The sequence below is a fragment of the Zootoca vivipara genome, chromosome Z1 (assembly GCF_965207765.1).
Source record: "Zootoca vivipara chromosome Z1, rZooViv2.hap1.1, whole genome shotgun sequence".
Taxonomy (NCBI): Eukaryota; Metazoa; Chordata; class Lepidosauria; order Squamata; family Lacertidae; genus Zootoca; species Zootoca vivipara.
The window spans coordinates 20,854,752-20,871,616 of NC_142583.1; the positions used below are offsets into that span (position 1 = coordinate 20,854,752).

General features: G+C 43.7%; 2 protein-coding genes across 9 annotated transcripts in view; one reads left to right on the forward strand and one right to left on the reverse strand.

Moving 5' to 3' along the window:
* AASDH (aminoadipate-semialdehyde dehydrogenase) overlaps positions 1 to 16,706 on the forward strand; it is a 33,229-nt gene extending 16,523 nt beyond the window's left edge. For all 3 annotated transcript variants that reach the window (XM_035112315.3, XM_035112316.3, XM_060278807.2), the window contains exons 6-15: positions 2,303 to 2,544; positions 3,206 to 3,312; positions 3,692 to 3,864; positions 5,181 to 5,373; positions 6,362 to 6,477; positions 7,812 to 8,574; positions 9,389 to 9,552; positions 10,177 to 10,302; positions 10,989 to 11,120; positions 12,977 to 16,706. In XM_035112315.3, coding sequence (XP_034968206.3) covers positions 2,303 to 2,544; positions 3,206 to 3,312; positions 3,692 to 3,864; positions 5,181 to 5,373; positions 6,362 to 6,477; positions 7,812 to 8,574; positions 9,389 to 9,552; positions 10,177 to 10,302; positions 10,989 to 11,120; positions 12,977 to 13,366 — 2,406 coding nt within the window. In that variant the 3' untranslated portion in view covers positions 13,367 to 16,706. The remainder of the gene's footprint in view (positions 1 to 2,302; positions 2,545 to 3,205; positions 3,313 to 3,691; positions 3,865 to 5,180; positions 5,374 to 6,361; positions 6,478 to 7,811; positions 8,575 to 9,388; positions 9,553 to 10,176; positions 10,303 to 10,988; positions 11,121 to 12,976) is intronic.
* CRACD (capping protein inhibiting regulator of actin dynamics) overlaps positions 2,738 to 16,865 on the reverse strand; it is a 119,488-nt gene continuing 105,360 nt past the window's right edge. For 5 of the 6 annotated variants that reach the window (XM_088660932.1, XM_088660930.1, XM_088660929.1 and 2 more), the window contains one exon: positions 13,067 to 13,280. The gene's annotated coding sequence lies outside the window, so the exon portion shown is untranslated. Of the gene's footprint in view, positions 2,967 to 13,066; positions 13,281 to 16,865 lie in introns of those variants that run through there. The other variant, XM_088660927.1, reaches the window with a different exon arrangement.

Genomic DNA, 16,865 nt, shown 5'->3' on the forward strand with positions numbered 1-16,865 from the left:
GGCCAACTATCGCCCAGTCTCAAATCTTCCATTCTTGGGCAAGGTGATTGAGCGAGTGGTTGCTGAACAACTCCAGGCACGCCTGGAAGAAGCGGACCATTTGGATCCCTTCCAGTCAGGATTCAGACCTCATCATGCGACTGAAACTGCCTTGGTCGCACTGGTCGATGATCTCCGGCAGGCTAGGGACAATGGTGAGAGCTGTTTCCTTGTTCTGCTGGATCTCTCAGCGGCTTTTGACACCATCGACCATAACATCCTTCTGGACCATCTAGAGGGCTTGGGAGCTGGGGGCACTGTCATGCAGTGGTTCTGCTCCTTCCTCCTGGGCCGTGTTCAGAAAGTGGTGGTGGGGGATGAGTGTTCGGACCCCTGGGCTCTCACTTGTGGGGTGCCTCAGGGTTCTGTCCTCTCCCCCATGCTTTTTAACATCTATATGCAGCCGCTGGGAGAGATCATCAGGGGGTTTGGGCTGGGTGTCCATCAGTATGCTGATGATACCCAGCTCTACCTCTCTTTTAAATCAGAACCAGTGAAGGAGGTGAAGGTCCTGTGTGAATGTCTGTAGGCGGTTGGAGGATGGATGGCGGCTAACAGATTGAGATTGAATCCTGACAAGACAGAAGTACTGTTTGTGGGGGACAGGAGGCGGGCGGGTGTGGAGGACTCCCTGGTCCTGAATGGGGTAACTGTGCCCCTGAAGGACCAGGTGCGCAGCCTGGGAGTCATTTTAGACTCACAGCTGTCCATGGAGGCACAGGTCAACTCCGTGTCCAGGGCAGCTGTTTATCAGCTCCATCTGGTACGCAGGCTGAGTCCCTACCTGCCCACTGACTGTCTCTCCAGAGTGGTGCATGCTCTAGTTATCTCTCGCTTGGACAACTGCAATGCGCTCTACATGGGGCTACCCTTGAAGGTGACCCGGAAACTACAACTAATCCAGAATGCGGCAGCTAGACTGGTGACTGGGAGCGGCCGCCGAGACCACATAACACCGGTCCTGAAAGACCTACATTGGCTCCCAGTACGTTTCCGAGCACAATTCAAAGTGTTGGTGTTGACCTTTAAAGCCCTAAACGGCCTCGGTCCGGTATACCTGAAGGAGCATCTCCACCCCCATCGTTCTGCCCGGACACTGAGGTCCAGCTCCGAGGGCCTTCTGGCGGTTCCCTCGCTACGAGAAGCCAAGTTACAGGGAACCAGGCAGAGGGCCTTCTCGGTAGTGGCACCCACCTTGTGGAATGCCCTCCCACTAGAGGTCAAAGAGAACAACAATTACCAGACCTTTAGAAGTCATCTCAAGGCAGCCCTGTTTAGGGAAGCTTTTAATGTCTGATGGATTTCTGTATTTTAGTGTTTTGTTGGAAGCCGCCCAGAGTGGCTGGGGGAACCCGGCCAGATGGGCAGGGTATAAATAATAAATTATTATTATTATTATTATTATTATTATTATTATTATTATTATTATTATTACAATGATGATCAATCAGTACAGTCATTTGTCTTCTGTGCATTTTTAAATCTCTCAATGAAAATGTGCAGTAACTGAAAAATGAGACTGACATGTTAAGGATCATTAGGAAAAGGATTTTGGGGGGGGGGATGGGCTGTCTTCATTTTTCCAAGTGTAGCTTCTGTCAATGTTCCACGTGAGCTTTAGGCTCAGTTGACCTGCTTTTATTTTTACAAATGAGTAAAAATAATCAGCATGTTGCTTCCAAGTAAATATTTTAGATTTGAGCTATATGCGTACTTGGGATATATGAAAACTGTGTTTACAGCTTCTTAAAATTTGGACATTGACTCAAAGAACAGTAACTGAGTAATTGCTGTTTGTAGAGTTTCTGCTTAGGGTTGTCTCAGAGAGAAAGAGGCCACTTAGCCACAGCTTGTCTTCCAGCAGTGAATTAAAGCCCAATCACTCACTGTGAGCATCATGAGACAGTGTCCAGGTGTCCAAATGTTGAGAACCTAGTCTGTGTAACCATTGTCCTTGACTAGCAGAACCAGTAATAATGGGTGCTCAGTAGCCACACAACTGATTCTGCTGATTTCTCCTTTCATCCAACATTAATAGTTTCCAAGCAGCACAGAGTGCATAGGAAGTTAAAGTGTTGCCACTCTCACGTTTTAATTTGTGGTACAGAGGGGCCCTAAGTCTAGCTAGTGGTCTGCTGCAGTCTGAATTCTGTCCACAGAGCTTCTGGTTGCCTGTTTCTGCTGTATATGGTAGTACAAAACAGAAATAGATTTTGGTGGATGGCAGATATTTATCTGGAAACTTATTTTCTCTAATGCGTAGGCTACACCCACACTTCTGCGCAGATTTGGAGTTCAGTGCATTAAATCAACAGTGTTGTCTGCTGATACGTCGCTGCGAATCTTAGCTCTCGGTGGAGAACCATTTCCTGAACTGAATGTGCTAAGAAGCTGGAGAGGAGAAGGAAACAAAACACATGTGTTTAATATCTATGGTATTACAGAAGTTTCCTGCTGGGCCACATGCTACAAGGTTCCCGAGGAGGTTTTTAGTTCTGATCACCGGTAGGAAATGTCATTCTGTTTTGCTGCCTGCCTGCACACTTCGGTTGTTGAATAAATGATAAAAAGCTTAGTAGTACAAATCCTCTGTAGATAGAAAGATCTTAGTGGATTTCTGTGGGTGTTTGATATGAGAGAGAATTTCAAAGGCAGGCCCTTAACATTTGGATAAAATGACCTTAAAGAAGCAGACACATTTTGAGTAGTGCTTGTGTTGCATTTTTAATCTTAAGAAATAATTCACATGAGCTGAAGCATCTGTCAGAAATGGTTGTTGGTGTATTTCTTTTTCCAGAGATGCTTTCTAACATCTACATGATGTTTGGGCTGAGATGTCGTCAACATGCAGATGAGACAGTTTTGCAACACTTTTCCATCTTCTAATCCCAAGGAGGCAGTGGAAAATCTGAACAGATGTCTGGGAGCTAGATTGGGGTACATGACAATGAATAAGTTGAAAATTGAACCAGACAAGTGTCACGGGTTGGGAAATACGCAACTGCGACTGGTGATCCGGGACAGAGTTGCATTCCTCCAAAAGGGCCAAGTATTTAGTTTGGGAGTAGTCCTGGATCCTTCACTTTCGATGTTATATTTATGAACTTCTCTCCCTATCTCCTACCCCTACATTACTTTCCCTCTTTTTTTCTCTCCTTGGTTTTAGATTTGATTCCATTGTACCACTGGGAACCCCACTGTCTGGAACGATAGTTGAAGTCAAAGATGCCAATGGTTCTGCCGTTGTAGAAGGCGAAGGTCAAGTGTTCATAGGTGATTTTCTATCTAATATTTTTAATTGTAGAGTTCACTACCTGAAGATGTGAAAGCCATGGGCTTAAATGGTCCTTTAAAAGGATTAGACAAAGCTATCAACAGTTGCTGGTCATGATAGCTACTTCAAAGACAGTATGCTGGAGAGGAGTGAGCAGGCTGTTGCCATCATGCGCTGTATGGACCCTGCTCGATCAAACCAGAGGCACACCTAGACCAGTATTCTATTCTTACCATGGCAAATATGACCATTTGCCTATGGGAAGCCATAAACAACACTCTCCTGTAAAAAAAAGTTTCTTGCTTTCTTTGTTATCTGCTCTTTAGCCATTTCTGGCTCCTGACGTCTGCTTGTGGCACACAATCTTTTTTTGAACAGGAGGTGAGGAACGTGTCTGCTTTCTTGATGATGAAGTAACACTACCTAAGGGCACAATGAGAGCAACTGGAGACTTCGTAAGAGTAAAGGATACCGAAATGTTATTCTTGGGGCGGAAGGACAATCATATTAAACGTCATGGCAAGCGCCTCAGTATGGAATATGTACAGCAGGTAATGTAATAAATAACAAAGTTCTTAGGTAAACCGAGAGAGCCTGGTCATGATCTTTGTCCTGTCAATCTCAAGTCTGGAGTACTGCAATGAGCTCTACATAGGGCTACCCTTGAAGACTGTCCGAAATAGGCAACTAGAGCAGCAAGATGGTTGTACAAGATGGAATCATGTGACATATTTCCTGGGGATTAGTTCCTTTTGATTATCTTTTCCCAATTCGTAATTCATGTGGACACACTGTACAACAAAACAGGACAAGAGACTTGGTTCTCTCTAGACAAAAGGGTCCCCCAAGATATGCAAGAAAACCCTGCCTTAATAAATCTAGACCCCGTTCCCATACCAACTCTGGCGAGGAATGAGGGCTGCACATGCATGCTACCTTTATTCTGCCTTTGAATGTTGATAATAGAGAGTAACATACGGGCACAAACCCTCTGATAGCCATGGCATTGAAGAGGAGCAAGCAGTCTGCTTTCAGAAGGTGGTACATGACCTTGTAGCTGGCTTCATAGATAACCCACTGAAGACCTGCTTGAGCCCTGTGCTGCTTGTGTTACTAGTAGGAAGGTTGTTGTCTTTGTCTTCTCTACTCATCCCTCTCTATTGTTTTTGGTAGAACAGCATTTGTACTTTTCTGAAATAGTATTGAGTATTCAGTAACTCTTATTTGATTGCTATTGATTCAATACCTTCTTTTCATGGTGTACAATATTGTTCTACAGAAAATGCCCAATAGAAGATGCATTTTGAAGCTCTAAAATTATTCTCGCTGGTTAATAGTGGCCTAGACTCCCCCCCCCTCCGAAGATAGTTATCTCAGTCATACTGGAAAATTCAAACAATACTCACAGCCAACAGTATTTATTTATTTTCCATTCACATCATGTGATAGGAATTTATGATATGACTATCTCATGATTAAAATATTTGTATTCATTGCCAGCGTTGTTCTCTCCCCACCTCCCCTGCCTTTCTCTGTAGCTGATAAATAGCTACCTTTCAAGCATTCTGTGTAAGTGGAATATTTATAGACTCCTACACGAATAGAAGTTCAATAAAAAGTGCTTATGCATCTCTCATTGTCTAGGTCCAGCAGTGCAATAACATCCACCAAGCTTTTCAAATTACATATTTTTCTCGTTTTTCAGTGCAATAATTTTTAAAGTCACTAAATTTTATTTGAATTATAAAATGAAGAAAGAGTTGAGGAAAATAGAGGTATCTGATTTCCTTCCATTATATGTTGCTTGTAGTTGTAGCTTTCTGTAATTGTTGCTAGAGTAAGCCAGAATAATTACTTTATTTTGCAGATTGCGGAAGGCTACTGTCAAGTGGAAACATGTGCTGTGATATGGTATCAACAGGAAAAATTAATTTTGTTCATTGTGCCCAAAGGCAATTTAGAAAAGAGAGAGATTTTAAAGAAACTCCAGGAATGTCTTCCTAGCTATGCAGTCCCAGATGAGGTTTTGCTGATTGACACTTTACCATTCACTTCACATGGTAAGATAAATTATGTTTAAATAAATGTCCTTAATAATTTATATTAAGCACACTTCCATTTTAAAAATCAGCTCAAATTGAAAGTATATTATTTAAAAATGCATGCAGGACTATGCAGTGCAAACATCCATGCATACCAAGTTTTGAAAGTATGAAAAAAAAACACAAAACTGTCTAAACATGACAGCAACGATTACATAGAGATCTCACTTGTCAAGTCTCCTTGGGGAGTCTGTCCTATAATTGCAATGTAACTTTGCAAGCAGTATACGTATATTTTTTATTTAACTGTTGTGTAGAAGCCAGATGTGTCAGATTTTAGTGAATCTCAGCAAAATCAGAGCCATTCTCAGAGCTTTAATTTTCCTTTTCCTTTTTTTTTGGGGGGGGGGGAGCAACAGACATATAAGAAAGTTTTGTAACACTCTCAGAACTGGTTTGCCACACAGACTGAAGGACAAGCTATAGGTAATACTTCACTAAACACATAGAGCTAGCCTGAATTGTGATGGGTAGTGGTCTATGCACACCTCCCAAGCTCCCCCTACACACACATTTTCTGCAGCCTCGCCATCATCACCACCACCCCACTCCTCCATCCAGCATGGATTGCATTAGGAAAGAAACTCCCATGGGCATCAATGTGAGGTTTTTTTCCCTAATGCTCATTGCCCTCCTGGGAGGTCAGAGTTGAGGATTTGCTTACCAAGATCATAACTGGGGTTGGAAGATTTAAACCTCCAGCGGTGCTGTGCTTCCAGTGACTTTCATTCCCCTCGCATTGCTTCTGATATTTTATTTTTAAAATACAGCACGATTGTTAATGTAGGTAACATAATGTGTATTTTGTCCTCGAGGTCTGTGTTATAGTAAAATAGATGTGCATGCCTATTTGTACCCAATGAAACTTTGAGCCTTAGCAAATATATTGAAATCCTTACCTTTCATATAATGTTGGTTTTTAAAAAACTTTTTATTTTGTACAAAGGCAAAGTGGATGTGTCTGAGCTGAGCAGCATTTACAGCAGCCATTTGAACTCTAGAAGGAGTGACAGCAAGCTGAACGAGAATGAATTGTGGGAGAGATTGCAGCATTTGTGGAAGGTAGTGTTTTAAGCTACATCTGTATCATAGCAATTAAAGTTTTCATACATGTTAGGAATGAGGGCGAGGAATATAGTCTAAATGTGTTTTTTTTGTCATGTGCAGCATATACTGTAAATCCCTCCATTAATTTGGTGTTTTACTACAGCCTTGCAATAATTATATGGACACCATTACAATGGTACCTCACGTTAAGAACTTAAATTTGTTCTGGAGGTCCGTTCTTAACCTGAAACTGTTCTTAACCTGAGGTACCACTTTAGCTAATGGGGCCTGCCGCTGCCGCTGCGCCGTCACCACGCAATTTCTGTTCTCATCCTGAAGCAAAGTTCTTAACCTGAGGTACTATTTCTGGGTTAGTGGAGGCTGTAACCTGAAGTGTCTGTAACCAGAGGTATCACTGTATCCCTCTCCCCTACCCACCCTCCTGGAAGGCTTAAATGTTGGTAAACAATTGTAGCAAACAGATTGGCTTGCTGCCATCTAATCTAGCAAAACTATCAGAAAACCATTTCCCAAACCAAAAGAATTATATCAGTACTTGACAACTGGGAATAAGTGGAGCATGGATTTTTTAAAATTTAAAAATGGCCATTATGTAGTGTTTCCTAATATATTTAGCTTCTAATTTTTATGAGCTGGAGCTTGTATACAGATGAACATAATTTTTACCCTGTGTTTCTTAAGATGTGCATGCACTGTTTGATTTTATTGTTCTGTTCCAGCAGATGCCCCTGGCTAAGTTAAGACCCCAGAACCAGGTTGTTGGCAGATATAGCATAAATGAGCACAGAGAAAGGGCCTCCTTATTTCAGTGCAAGAGAAAAGGGGCAATAACAATTGCTTCCTTTTCCTTTCGTCCCAACAAGTTTTGCCCTGTTTTATAGAAATAAATCTGGAGTGAGCCAAGATTTTGGGTTGTATCCAATGTTATTCATACTGAAATTAATGGGCAGAACTTAATTGGGTAATCAACTTTAGTTTGACTGGCCAGCTACTTTTGTTTTGTACTTTTTAAATATAGTTTTATGCTTTATTGTTGTAGACCACTTTAATATTGCAGTATATAAAAGGCAGTATAAACACTTTTATTTATTTTTTAAAAAAGACTTCATTCCTACATGGGCAACCTTTCAGGGGCCATGTGCCAGTACCGAACAAAACAGAAGTAGAAGTGGGAAGAACCATTGGTACAAAATGCTGCCTTCCAGCTGTGCAAAAGCCAAAGGTTTCTATGCACACACTCACACCGCTCCATCAAGGCAAGCAAAGAGGCATTATCAAAGTAAAATGTTTGTGCATTACATGTTTTGCTTCTTCCTTTCACCCCCTAGGCTGTTCTGAATTTACCAGATGAATCCGCAAGCATTTTAAAAGAGTCACGGTTTTTGCACAGTGGCGGGGATTCCTTAAAATCATTACAGCTCCATGATGAAATTGAACATATGGTAGGCAAGACTGTCCCTGGCCTCCTGGAAATTATTCTCAGTAGATCCATTGAAGAGGTCTACAGACATATCTTAGAAACAGTTTTCCCAAGCGAAAACCTGAAATTAAGCTGTGACAATGCTGTAAAAGGAAAGCTGAGTGAAAGCAGCAGAGAGGAGCCCAGTCAAAAGTATGTGCAGCTAAAACCTGAAAGATCCCCAATAGTTGAATCAAATATTGTTGGCTTTACTGCCGTGACCCGAGGAAACCGGCTGTTGTCTATGGGTGACCCCTTGAAGAGCCACAGTAATACAGAGCAAGCTGGAGAAAGCGAAGTTTTGCCGAGTGTGTGGGATAAAACAATTGTCAGCGGTGCAAATGTGGCAGAAGATGATTCTATACTAAACACTCCTGTACATGAGAATATTGGGCAAACAGCTGAAAAGTGTATGTTGCATCTCAGATGGAAGTCAGACCTGGGCAAATGTGTGGATGCATCTCCACTAGTTGTCGCCGAAAAGTTATCTGCCTTTGTATACATTGGATCACATTCTCACGTGATTCAAGCAATTGACCTATATTCAGGAAAAGTCAAGTGGGAGAGAAACCTTGCAGATCGCATTGAGTCATCCGCCTGCGTATCTAGGTGCGGAAACTTCCTCGTTGTTGGTACGTATTTAAGTATCGCTTTTCTCTTTGTCATTCTAAGTGTGGGGTGGCTAACCCTCAGCCTGCAGGTCTTACCTGCTCCCCCAAGCAATTTTGTTCCTTTTCTCCCTCAAGGCCTTAGCAATGTTGGCAGTGGCAGAAACAAAACAAAAGACATGGTGCTGGAGGTGGTTTTTGAGGGGGAGGAATCTTATTGATCAGCGGGGAGGGGGCAATTACAAACAGATCAGGTCATGTGTCCTATATATTTGTGTACAAGGCAGTGGTGTGGCTATACCCACTTTTGGCTACACCCATCATTGGCTTAGAGCAGGCATCCCCAAACTTCGGCCCTCCAGATGTTTTGAACTACAATTCCCATCTTCCCTGACCACTGGTCCTGTTAGCTAGGGATCATGGGAGTTGTAGGCCAAAACATCTGCAGGGCCGCAGTTTGGGGATGCCTGGCCTAGAGTGAATAAGGTCCATGGGCCAAAAGAGTTTAGCCACTGCTCTTCTAATCAAAACTTAACTGAATAACTAGTGATTTTGTAAGAACGCTTCGTAGTTCAGTAGCCGATTTAGTTCTTTTTTTATTCTAGTAAATAAATGTGGGATGTACCATGGGCTAGTAGTTTTCTCAGCATGTGAAAAGCAATGTCCATCAATAGAGACCAGTTTATAAAGAATGTCACGGATGTTATGAATGGACTTCCTGCATTTGAATGAATGATAAGCATGTGAGGACTTCAAAAATTCAGTAATTTTGTGGACAATTAAATAATTCAGTGCCTATCCAAATATATCTGCTTTCTGTGGCTGTGATTATTTGCAGGATGTTATGATGGGTTGGTATATGTCCTCAGAAGGAGTGATGGGGAAACACACTGGACATTTGCAACTGAGGATGCGGTGAAAAGTTCTCCAGCTGTGGATCCTTCCACAGGAGTAGTCTTCATTGGATCTCATGACGGTCATGTATATGCTTTAGATATTTATGTAAGTAGTCATGAATGTTAGGCCAATAAATAATAAAAATGCCTCCTATAGCTAATATCTATATAGCGCAAAGCAGGTCCCTTAGATTTTAGTGGAGCTTCTAGCTAATTTAGAATTGCAGTCTTAAGTTAGTAAAATGTAGCTCAAGCTCCGCAAAAAACTGAAAGCTACAAACCGTCAGCTGTTAGGGGCTTTTTAAAATCCCAGAGTTAGACCTGCTTTAAATGTGGTTGGCTTATTTGGTGCTTACAACCCTAACACCTTAGCCATTTAAAGTTCTTACCACACCACTATTCCCACAATTGTTACCACCCAACAGAGTCGGTATGGCATGCAACACCACCCCATTTTAGCTGAACAGTTAGCAGTTATCTGCCTACTGCTGCTGAATGTGTCTAATGCCGTTTATGAGGTAGAACTGTGAACCCCCTATTTTTGTTCTGAATAGTAATAATGAACTGGGTGCAACTTTGGGTATAAGTAACATCCCAATTAAGCACAAAGATTCATCCACAGTGGAACACATGCTAACACTGTACCACTTTGAAACCGTGTATTGCACTTTAACATTTAGTTGAGCAATGGAATCATTAACTTGCATTTGTCTTTCTGTTATGCTGACAGAAGAAAGAGTGTGTCTGGAAATTACACAGTGAAGCTGGAGCTGTATTTTCCTCTCCTCACCTAAATCTGCTACCACATCACCTGTATGTTGCTACACTTGGAGGGCTCCTGCTAGCTGTAAATCCAGTATGTAACTTTATTGCTGTTTATGGTCCAGAAATAATACAAATGCAGAATTAAGAACTCAGGGTGGGGAGAGGTCATAGTAAATGCAACAGCAGCTTGGGAGACAGTGAGATGAGAGAAATAATCCTGAGGAGCCGCCATACTCTGTTTTGATAACGCATGCTGTGTTAGTATACACTCACCACAAGAAACACCATCACAAACAGAACTTATTTGGGAATCAAAAAGCTATTTTTTTGTTTAATTCCATTGGCTTAGTTCAGAACCATTTCCCTTCTTGTATAGTTATGTGATTTGTAAGGTGGCGACTAGTACAGGAGAACCATCCCTAATCGCTTAACTTGATTGATGGCATTGCCTTGTTTCAGCTGTATGTTCTTCCCATTTTATGGCAGAATATGTACCTTGGGGCCTGTGAAGTGGGGAAACACGGAGAGCTGTGCTAGTTCACTTGTTACTGCATTTGTCACTTTTACCTCATACTGTTAGTGACAAATTCCAAATGGATTGGAATTAGAAGAATGAAGTATCTTCATTGTAGGAGCAGCTACTCAGACGCTAAAGGAAGAATGTTCTTTCGTTTTCCTAGTATCAGATACTTCTATGTCTTTGGCCAGCTGCTTCATTTTCCCATTAGCTGAAGCCCTGGGATGCACTAAAACCATACATTTCATGCTTGCATTCAGATTACGGGGAACGAAATCTGGAAGAGCTTTTGCGGAAAACCGATCTTCTCATCACCACATTGCAACAAGGACTGTGTATGTGTAGGATGTGTGGATGGAAATTTATATTGCTTTAGCCACTTTGGAGAAAAGGTAAGCACCTGTCTTTATTTTCTTTCCTTGTTTTCAAAACTTGGATTAGATTTAACTCAATTCACTCTTTTTAGCATCCATACTGGCCCAATGAAGCTTGTGTTATGTAAATCTGTTTTTCACAAGTTAAGATGTAATAGAGTCACACAGGAGCAGAGAAAAGTTCTATCTAGTCCAGCATCCTGTTTCACACAGGGGCCAGGCATGTCTGCTATTGCCTTCATGTCATTTTTGCACCAGAGTACATCACATTAAGGGACCCATGTGGTGCTGTGGGTTAAACCACTGAGCCTAGGGCTTGCTGATCAGAAGGTCAGCGGTTCGAATCTCTGCAGCGGGGTGAGCTCCCGTTGCTCGGTCCCAGCTCCTGCCCACCTAGCAGTTCAAAAGCACATCAAAGTGCAAGTAGATAAATAGGAACCGCTACAGCGGGGAAGGTAAACGGCATTTTCGTGCGCTGCTCTGGTTCGCCAGGAGCAGCTTTGTCATGCTGGTCACATGACCCGGAAGCTGTCTGCGGACAAACGCCGGCTCCCTTGGCCTATAGAGCGAGATGAGCGCCGCAACCCCAGAGTCAGACACGACTGGACCTGATGGTCAGGGGTCCCTTTACCTTTACATCACATTACTAAGGATTGGGAAGTTTTGGCCCACAAGCCAAATGTGGTCCACCGGTTACTTCCATAGAGCCCACAGCTGGTGCAGGTTACCACCACCATTGCAGCAGGTTCAGACAAATTCCTCTTTCAGGCAGTGGAGCCCAGTAGCATTTCTATCAGGAAGCCATGCTTTTTTTTAAAAAAAAAAAGTTGATGTATGCAGTATCTTCCAGATTAGAGCTGAAAAATTCCAGGCGGTTAGTGGCTTTGCAGAAGCCACGTGATTATTCAAAACCCACAGTGCAGTCATATACATGTCTACTCAGAGGCAAGTCCCATTGAGTTCAGTGGGGCTTTTTCCAGGTAAATCTATATAGGATTGCACACTTGATAATGCTTTCTACCAGTTTACTAGAGCTGATAGTGATAACCTAACTGGATTGTCGTTTCAGTCTCTTTCTAGTCCATAAGACTGTTCTGCTTTAACCTTTGGTTTTAATACCTAAATATGTATTTATAAGCATAATTTATCTCAACATGTGCATTTTGATACTTCTTGGAGCCAAGAACTGTTAGAACTTTGAGAAGTCTCTTTACATATATGTGGAGTTCGCAAGCGCTGTCTTTGCTGTTTCTAGTCAGTTCAACACTTCCATCTCACCCAAAGTCCTTGGGTCCACCTAGGATTTAGTATGAGGTCGATTCCCTAGTTCTTGGTTCCAAGACCAACTTGTTCTAGGACATCTAGAAATTTTGCCTCTTAGTCATATCTGAAACATGCATCTACTTAGTTTGTGTGAGTTATCCATAGCTACAGCATTTCTGTTTGCTCTCAAGATCAGTCTGGGCATTGTGCTCAGTGGGGTGAGAGGATGTCACTACTACTATTTTATTTTTACTTTATTTTATTTTTGTACGGGGGGGGGAACTGCTTTTGCTATCAACTGCAGTTCTTGGGAGTATCTATCACTTTTGAGTTTTCTAGTTGGACTCTGTGACTTCATCTTCAAGCCCTAATTCACACATGCATGTACCTGGAGGTGCGTCACTTTAGGTTTCAATTGAGGACTTGCAACTGAATATCTTAATGAATGTTGTAGGTGAAATGAAAAAGGTGGGTCTGCTGGATTAGGCCTCAAATTGTATAATTTGTAAAGTTATTTGTGAGGCAGGTACTCATTTGTGACAGAAGTAAAACATGTGGCTGATTGGTGACACTAATAGAAATTTCAATAACTTCTCAATATTGTCACGCAGAAATGGAAGTTTTCCAGCAATGGACCAATTTTTTCATCGCCATGTATTTCACAACTTTCCAGCGATATATTTTTTGGATCCCATGACAACTTTACTTACTGCTGTAGTACGGAAGGTAATTTATTGTGGAAATTTGAAACAACTTCAACTGTATATGCAATTCCATTCGTTTTCCATCATCATGCCTTACAAGATGAAACACTTCTCGCAGTGGCATCCACAGATGGCAAAATATGGATCTTGAATGCCAAGACTGGCTTGGTAGAAGGTGAAGAGAAGCTTCCAGGAGAAGTGTTCTCATCTCCTGTTGTATGGGGAACAACGATCATTGTAGGCTGTAGAAATAACTATCTTTATTGCTTTGATTTATGTGTTTCTAAAACCAAATAAGGTGCCTAAAATTTCCCTTTTTGGTATTTTTACTTTTGCTTGTACAAAATAGGGCTGGGTGATGTTAGGTTTTCAACATCACGATGTATCATTCTGATCTGAAGATACACCTCGATGTTGAAACAAGCTGCATTTGTAGGGAGAGAATTGCCAATTGTGTTATTGAGCTAGATCTGATCCTATAGTTTGCATTGCTTGCATTGTATGAATTCTGACTGTATGGCTGTAGCCCTGGGATGTCTTGCTTAAAATGCTTTCCTCTTTGCCTCTATGCCTCTGTGTGTCAAAGTGCAATCAAGGCCGGATGAGCTGGCCCTGTCTGGAACACAGAAGCGCTTATCAGCTGCTATGCCTGACGCATAGTCTCACTCAAGGCTGCTAGAAGTTGCTAGCTTGACGCGTAAACTGAAGGCTGATAAGGCTACACATTGGCCCCAGCCTGTGAGGCGTGGGGTAAAACTTCTGCGGCTCTCACTGCAGGAACTGAGGCGCTTTCACCCCAGTGCCTCATGGGCAGGGACAATGCAACTTGTTTGCACTGCTCAGGGACCCCAATGTCTGTTGAGGGGCAGGCAGCCATGTGCCCCTGAACAGAAAAGTTTAAGGACTGCTTCCACTGCTGCTGCTGCTGCACAGCGCAGAGTTCTTTTTAAAATGTTTTTAAATGCTTTTTTATTTCCTTTCACCTTTTTAAATCGGATGTTTGTTTGGGGTTGGGAATTTGTTTAATTTGGGTTTGTTTAATTTTACTTTGTTTGTAATATTCTGTTTTTGGTTTGTATTGTTTTATTGTATTTTTTATATATAGGTTTTATTTTGTTTTTAAGGGGAGAGGTCAGGGCTGCCTGGGAGTGGGTCCCAGCCAACAAAATGGCTGGGGCAGGTTCCACAGGGTGTGTGTGTGTGCACTGGAACAACGGATCTCAGTGATCATGGGTAGGAGGAGGAGTTATGCTAAGACCAGACCATGTCATTACCAAGGAGGCAGGCTCAGTCGTTGTTTGAGGACTATCCCTGCCTCCGAGTCTGGTCCTGACTGTTCCAGGTGGTTCGCAATCTATCCGAACCACCTTCGTCATCGGGGCCTGGTAGGGACCCCAATATCTCCTGCAATGCTTTTGCAAAGTTTTTTGCAGATAGTCGCTCAGATTCGGAGGGAGGTAGACTCCACCGTGGGATCAGGGCCGGGGCGGGAGAGTGCTGGAGCTCTGTCTAGTCACGTTTCATGGGATCAATTTCAATCTGTTACCTCCGAGGATGTGGACAGGCTGCTTGGACGAGTGAAACCAACCACCTGTCTCCTTGACCCTTGCCCATCCTGGCTAATAAAAGCGAGCCGGGAAGGGCTTGGCAATGGGCTCCGCGGGGTAGTAAATGCTTCCCTCTATGAGGGAGTATTCCCAGACCCGCTGAAAGAGGCAGTCATTAAAACGCTTCTTAAAAAACCATCTTTAGATGTGGCTAATATGGCCAAATCTTCCATTCTTGGGCAAGGTGATTGAGCGAGTGGTTGCTGAACAACTCCAGGCACGCCTGGAAGAAGCAGACCATTTGGATCCCTTCCAGTCAGGATTCAGGCCTCATCATGGGACTGAAACGGCCCTGGTCGCACTGGTTGATGATCTCCGGCGGGCTAGAGACAAAGGTGAGAGCTGCTTCCTACTCCTGCTGGATCTCTCAGCGGCTTTTGACACCATCGAACATAACATCCTTCTGGACAGTCTAGAGGAGTTGGGAGCTGGGGGCACTGTTATACAGTGGTTCCGCTCCTTCCTCCTGGGCCGCGTTCAGAAAGTGGTGGTGGGGGATGAGTGTTCGGACCCCTGGGCTCTCACTTGTGGGGTGCCTCAGGGTTCTGTCCTCTCCCCCCATGCTTTTAACATCTACATGCAGCCGCTGGGAGAGATCATCAGGGGGTTTGGGCTGGGTGTTCATCAGTATGTGGATGATACCCACCTCTACCTCTCTTTTAAATCAGAACCAGTGAAGGTCCTGTGTGAGTGCCTGGAGGCGGTTGGAGGATGGATGGCGGCTAACAGATTGAGGTTGAATCCTGACAAGGCAGAAGTACTGTTCGTGGGGGACAGGAGGCAGGCAGGTGTGGAGGATTCCCTGGTTCTGAATGGGGTAACTGTGCCCCTGAAAGACCAGGTGCGCAGCCTGGGAGTCATTTTGGACTCACATTTGTCCATGGAGGCGCAGGTCAATTCTGTGTCCAGGGCAGCTGTCTATCAGCTCCATCTGGTACGCAGGCTGAGACCCCTACCTGCCTGCAGACTGTCTAGCCAGAGTGGTGCATGTTCTAGTTATCGCCCGCTTGGACTACTGCAATGCGCTCCACGTGGGGCTACCCTTTGAAGGTTACTTGGAAACTACAACTAATCCAGAATGCGGCAGCTAGACTGGTGACTGGGAGTGGCCACTGAGACCACATAACACCGGTCCTGAAAGACCTACATTGGCTCCCAGTACGTTTCCGAGCACAATTCAAAGTGTTGGTGCTGACCTTTAAAGCCCTAAATGGCCTTGGTCCAGAGTACCTGAAGGAGCGTCTCCACCTCCATCATTCTGCCCGGACACTGAGGTCCAGCACCGAGGGCCTTCTGGCGGTTCCCTTGTTGCGAGAAGCCAATCTGCAGGGAACTAGGCAGAGGGCCTTCTCGGTGGTGGCGCCTGCCCTGTGGAACGCCCTCCCAACAGATGTCAAAAAGAAAAACAACTACCATACTTTTAGAAGACATCTGAAGGCAGCCCTGTTCAGGGAGGCTTTTAATGTTTAATAGATTATTGTGTTGTATTTTTCTGTTGGAAGCTGCCCAGAGTGGCTGGGGAGACCCGGCCAGATGGGCGGGGTATAAATAATAAATTATTATTATAAGGGAGGCATCCCACCCCCACCTCTGGCTTTGGTGAGGTGGGGGCTCTGTTACACTTGAGGAAGCCCAGCGAGCTACCTCTTTCTCCCAGGAGGTAGAGGCAACCCGCTCACCCCCAAGTGTAATGGAACCCCAACCCCACCTCCACTGAAGGGTGGGCAGCCACGCACCCCAGAAGTTCAAAGAAGCCATCTGCCTGTGCTGGCTGCTGAGGGAGGAACAAAGCTACATGCCAATGTAGCTTGCTCCTCTGTCAGCAGTATGAGGGCCAGAGCGCAATGGCTGCTTCACCCAGTGGTGAAACGTCTGCTGCAGCTCACCCGCTGGTGACACCCGCAGTATACTGCCAGGTGAAGCAGCCATCGTCATCTGGCCCTGGCTGATATTAATACATTGCCCAGGCCTAGTACAAAATAGAAAACCTTGCCTACAGTGTAAAAACATCTATTAATTTAAACCCCAGCTTCCTGACATAACAGTTACTTGTGTACTTTAAATAGCCATGGTCATCAGTGGCTAATATATTAAAATGTACTGATCATGGCTGTGTAAGATGCCATACTATATTTACCAGGGCACTTTAGAATGTGGAATAATTTTTATCCCCCAAAAGGCAGCATATA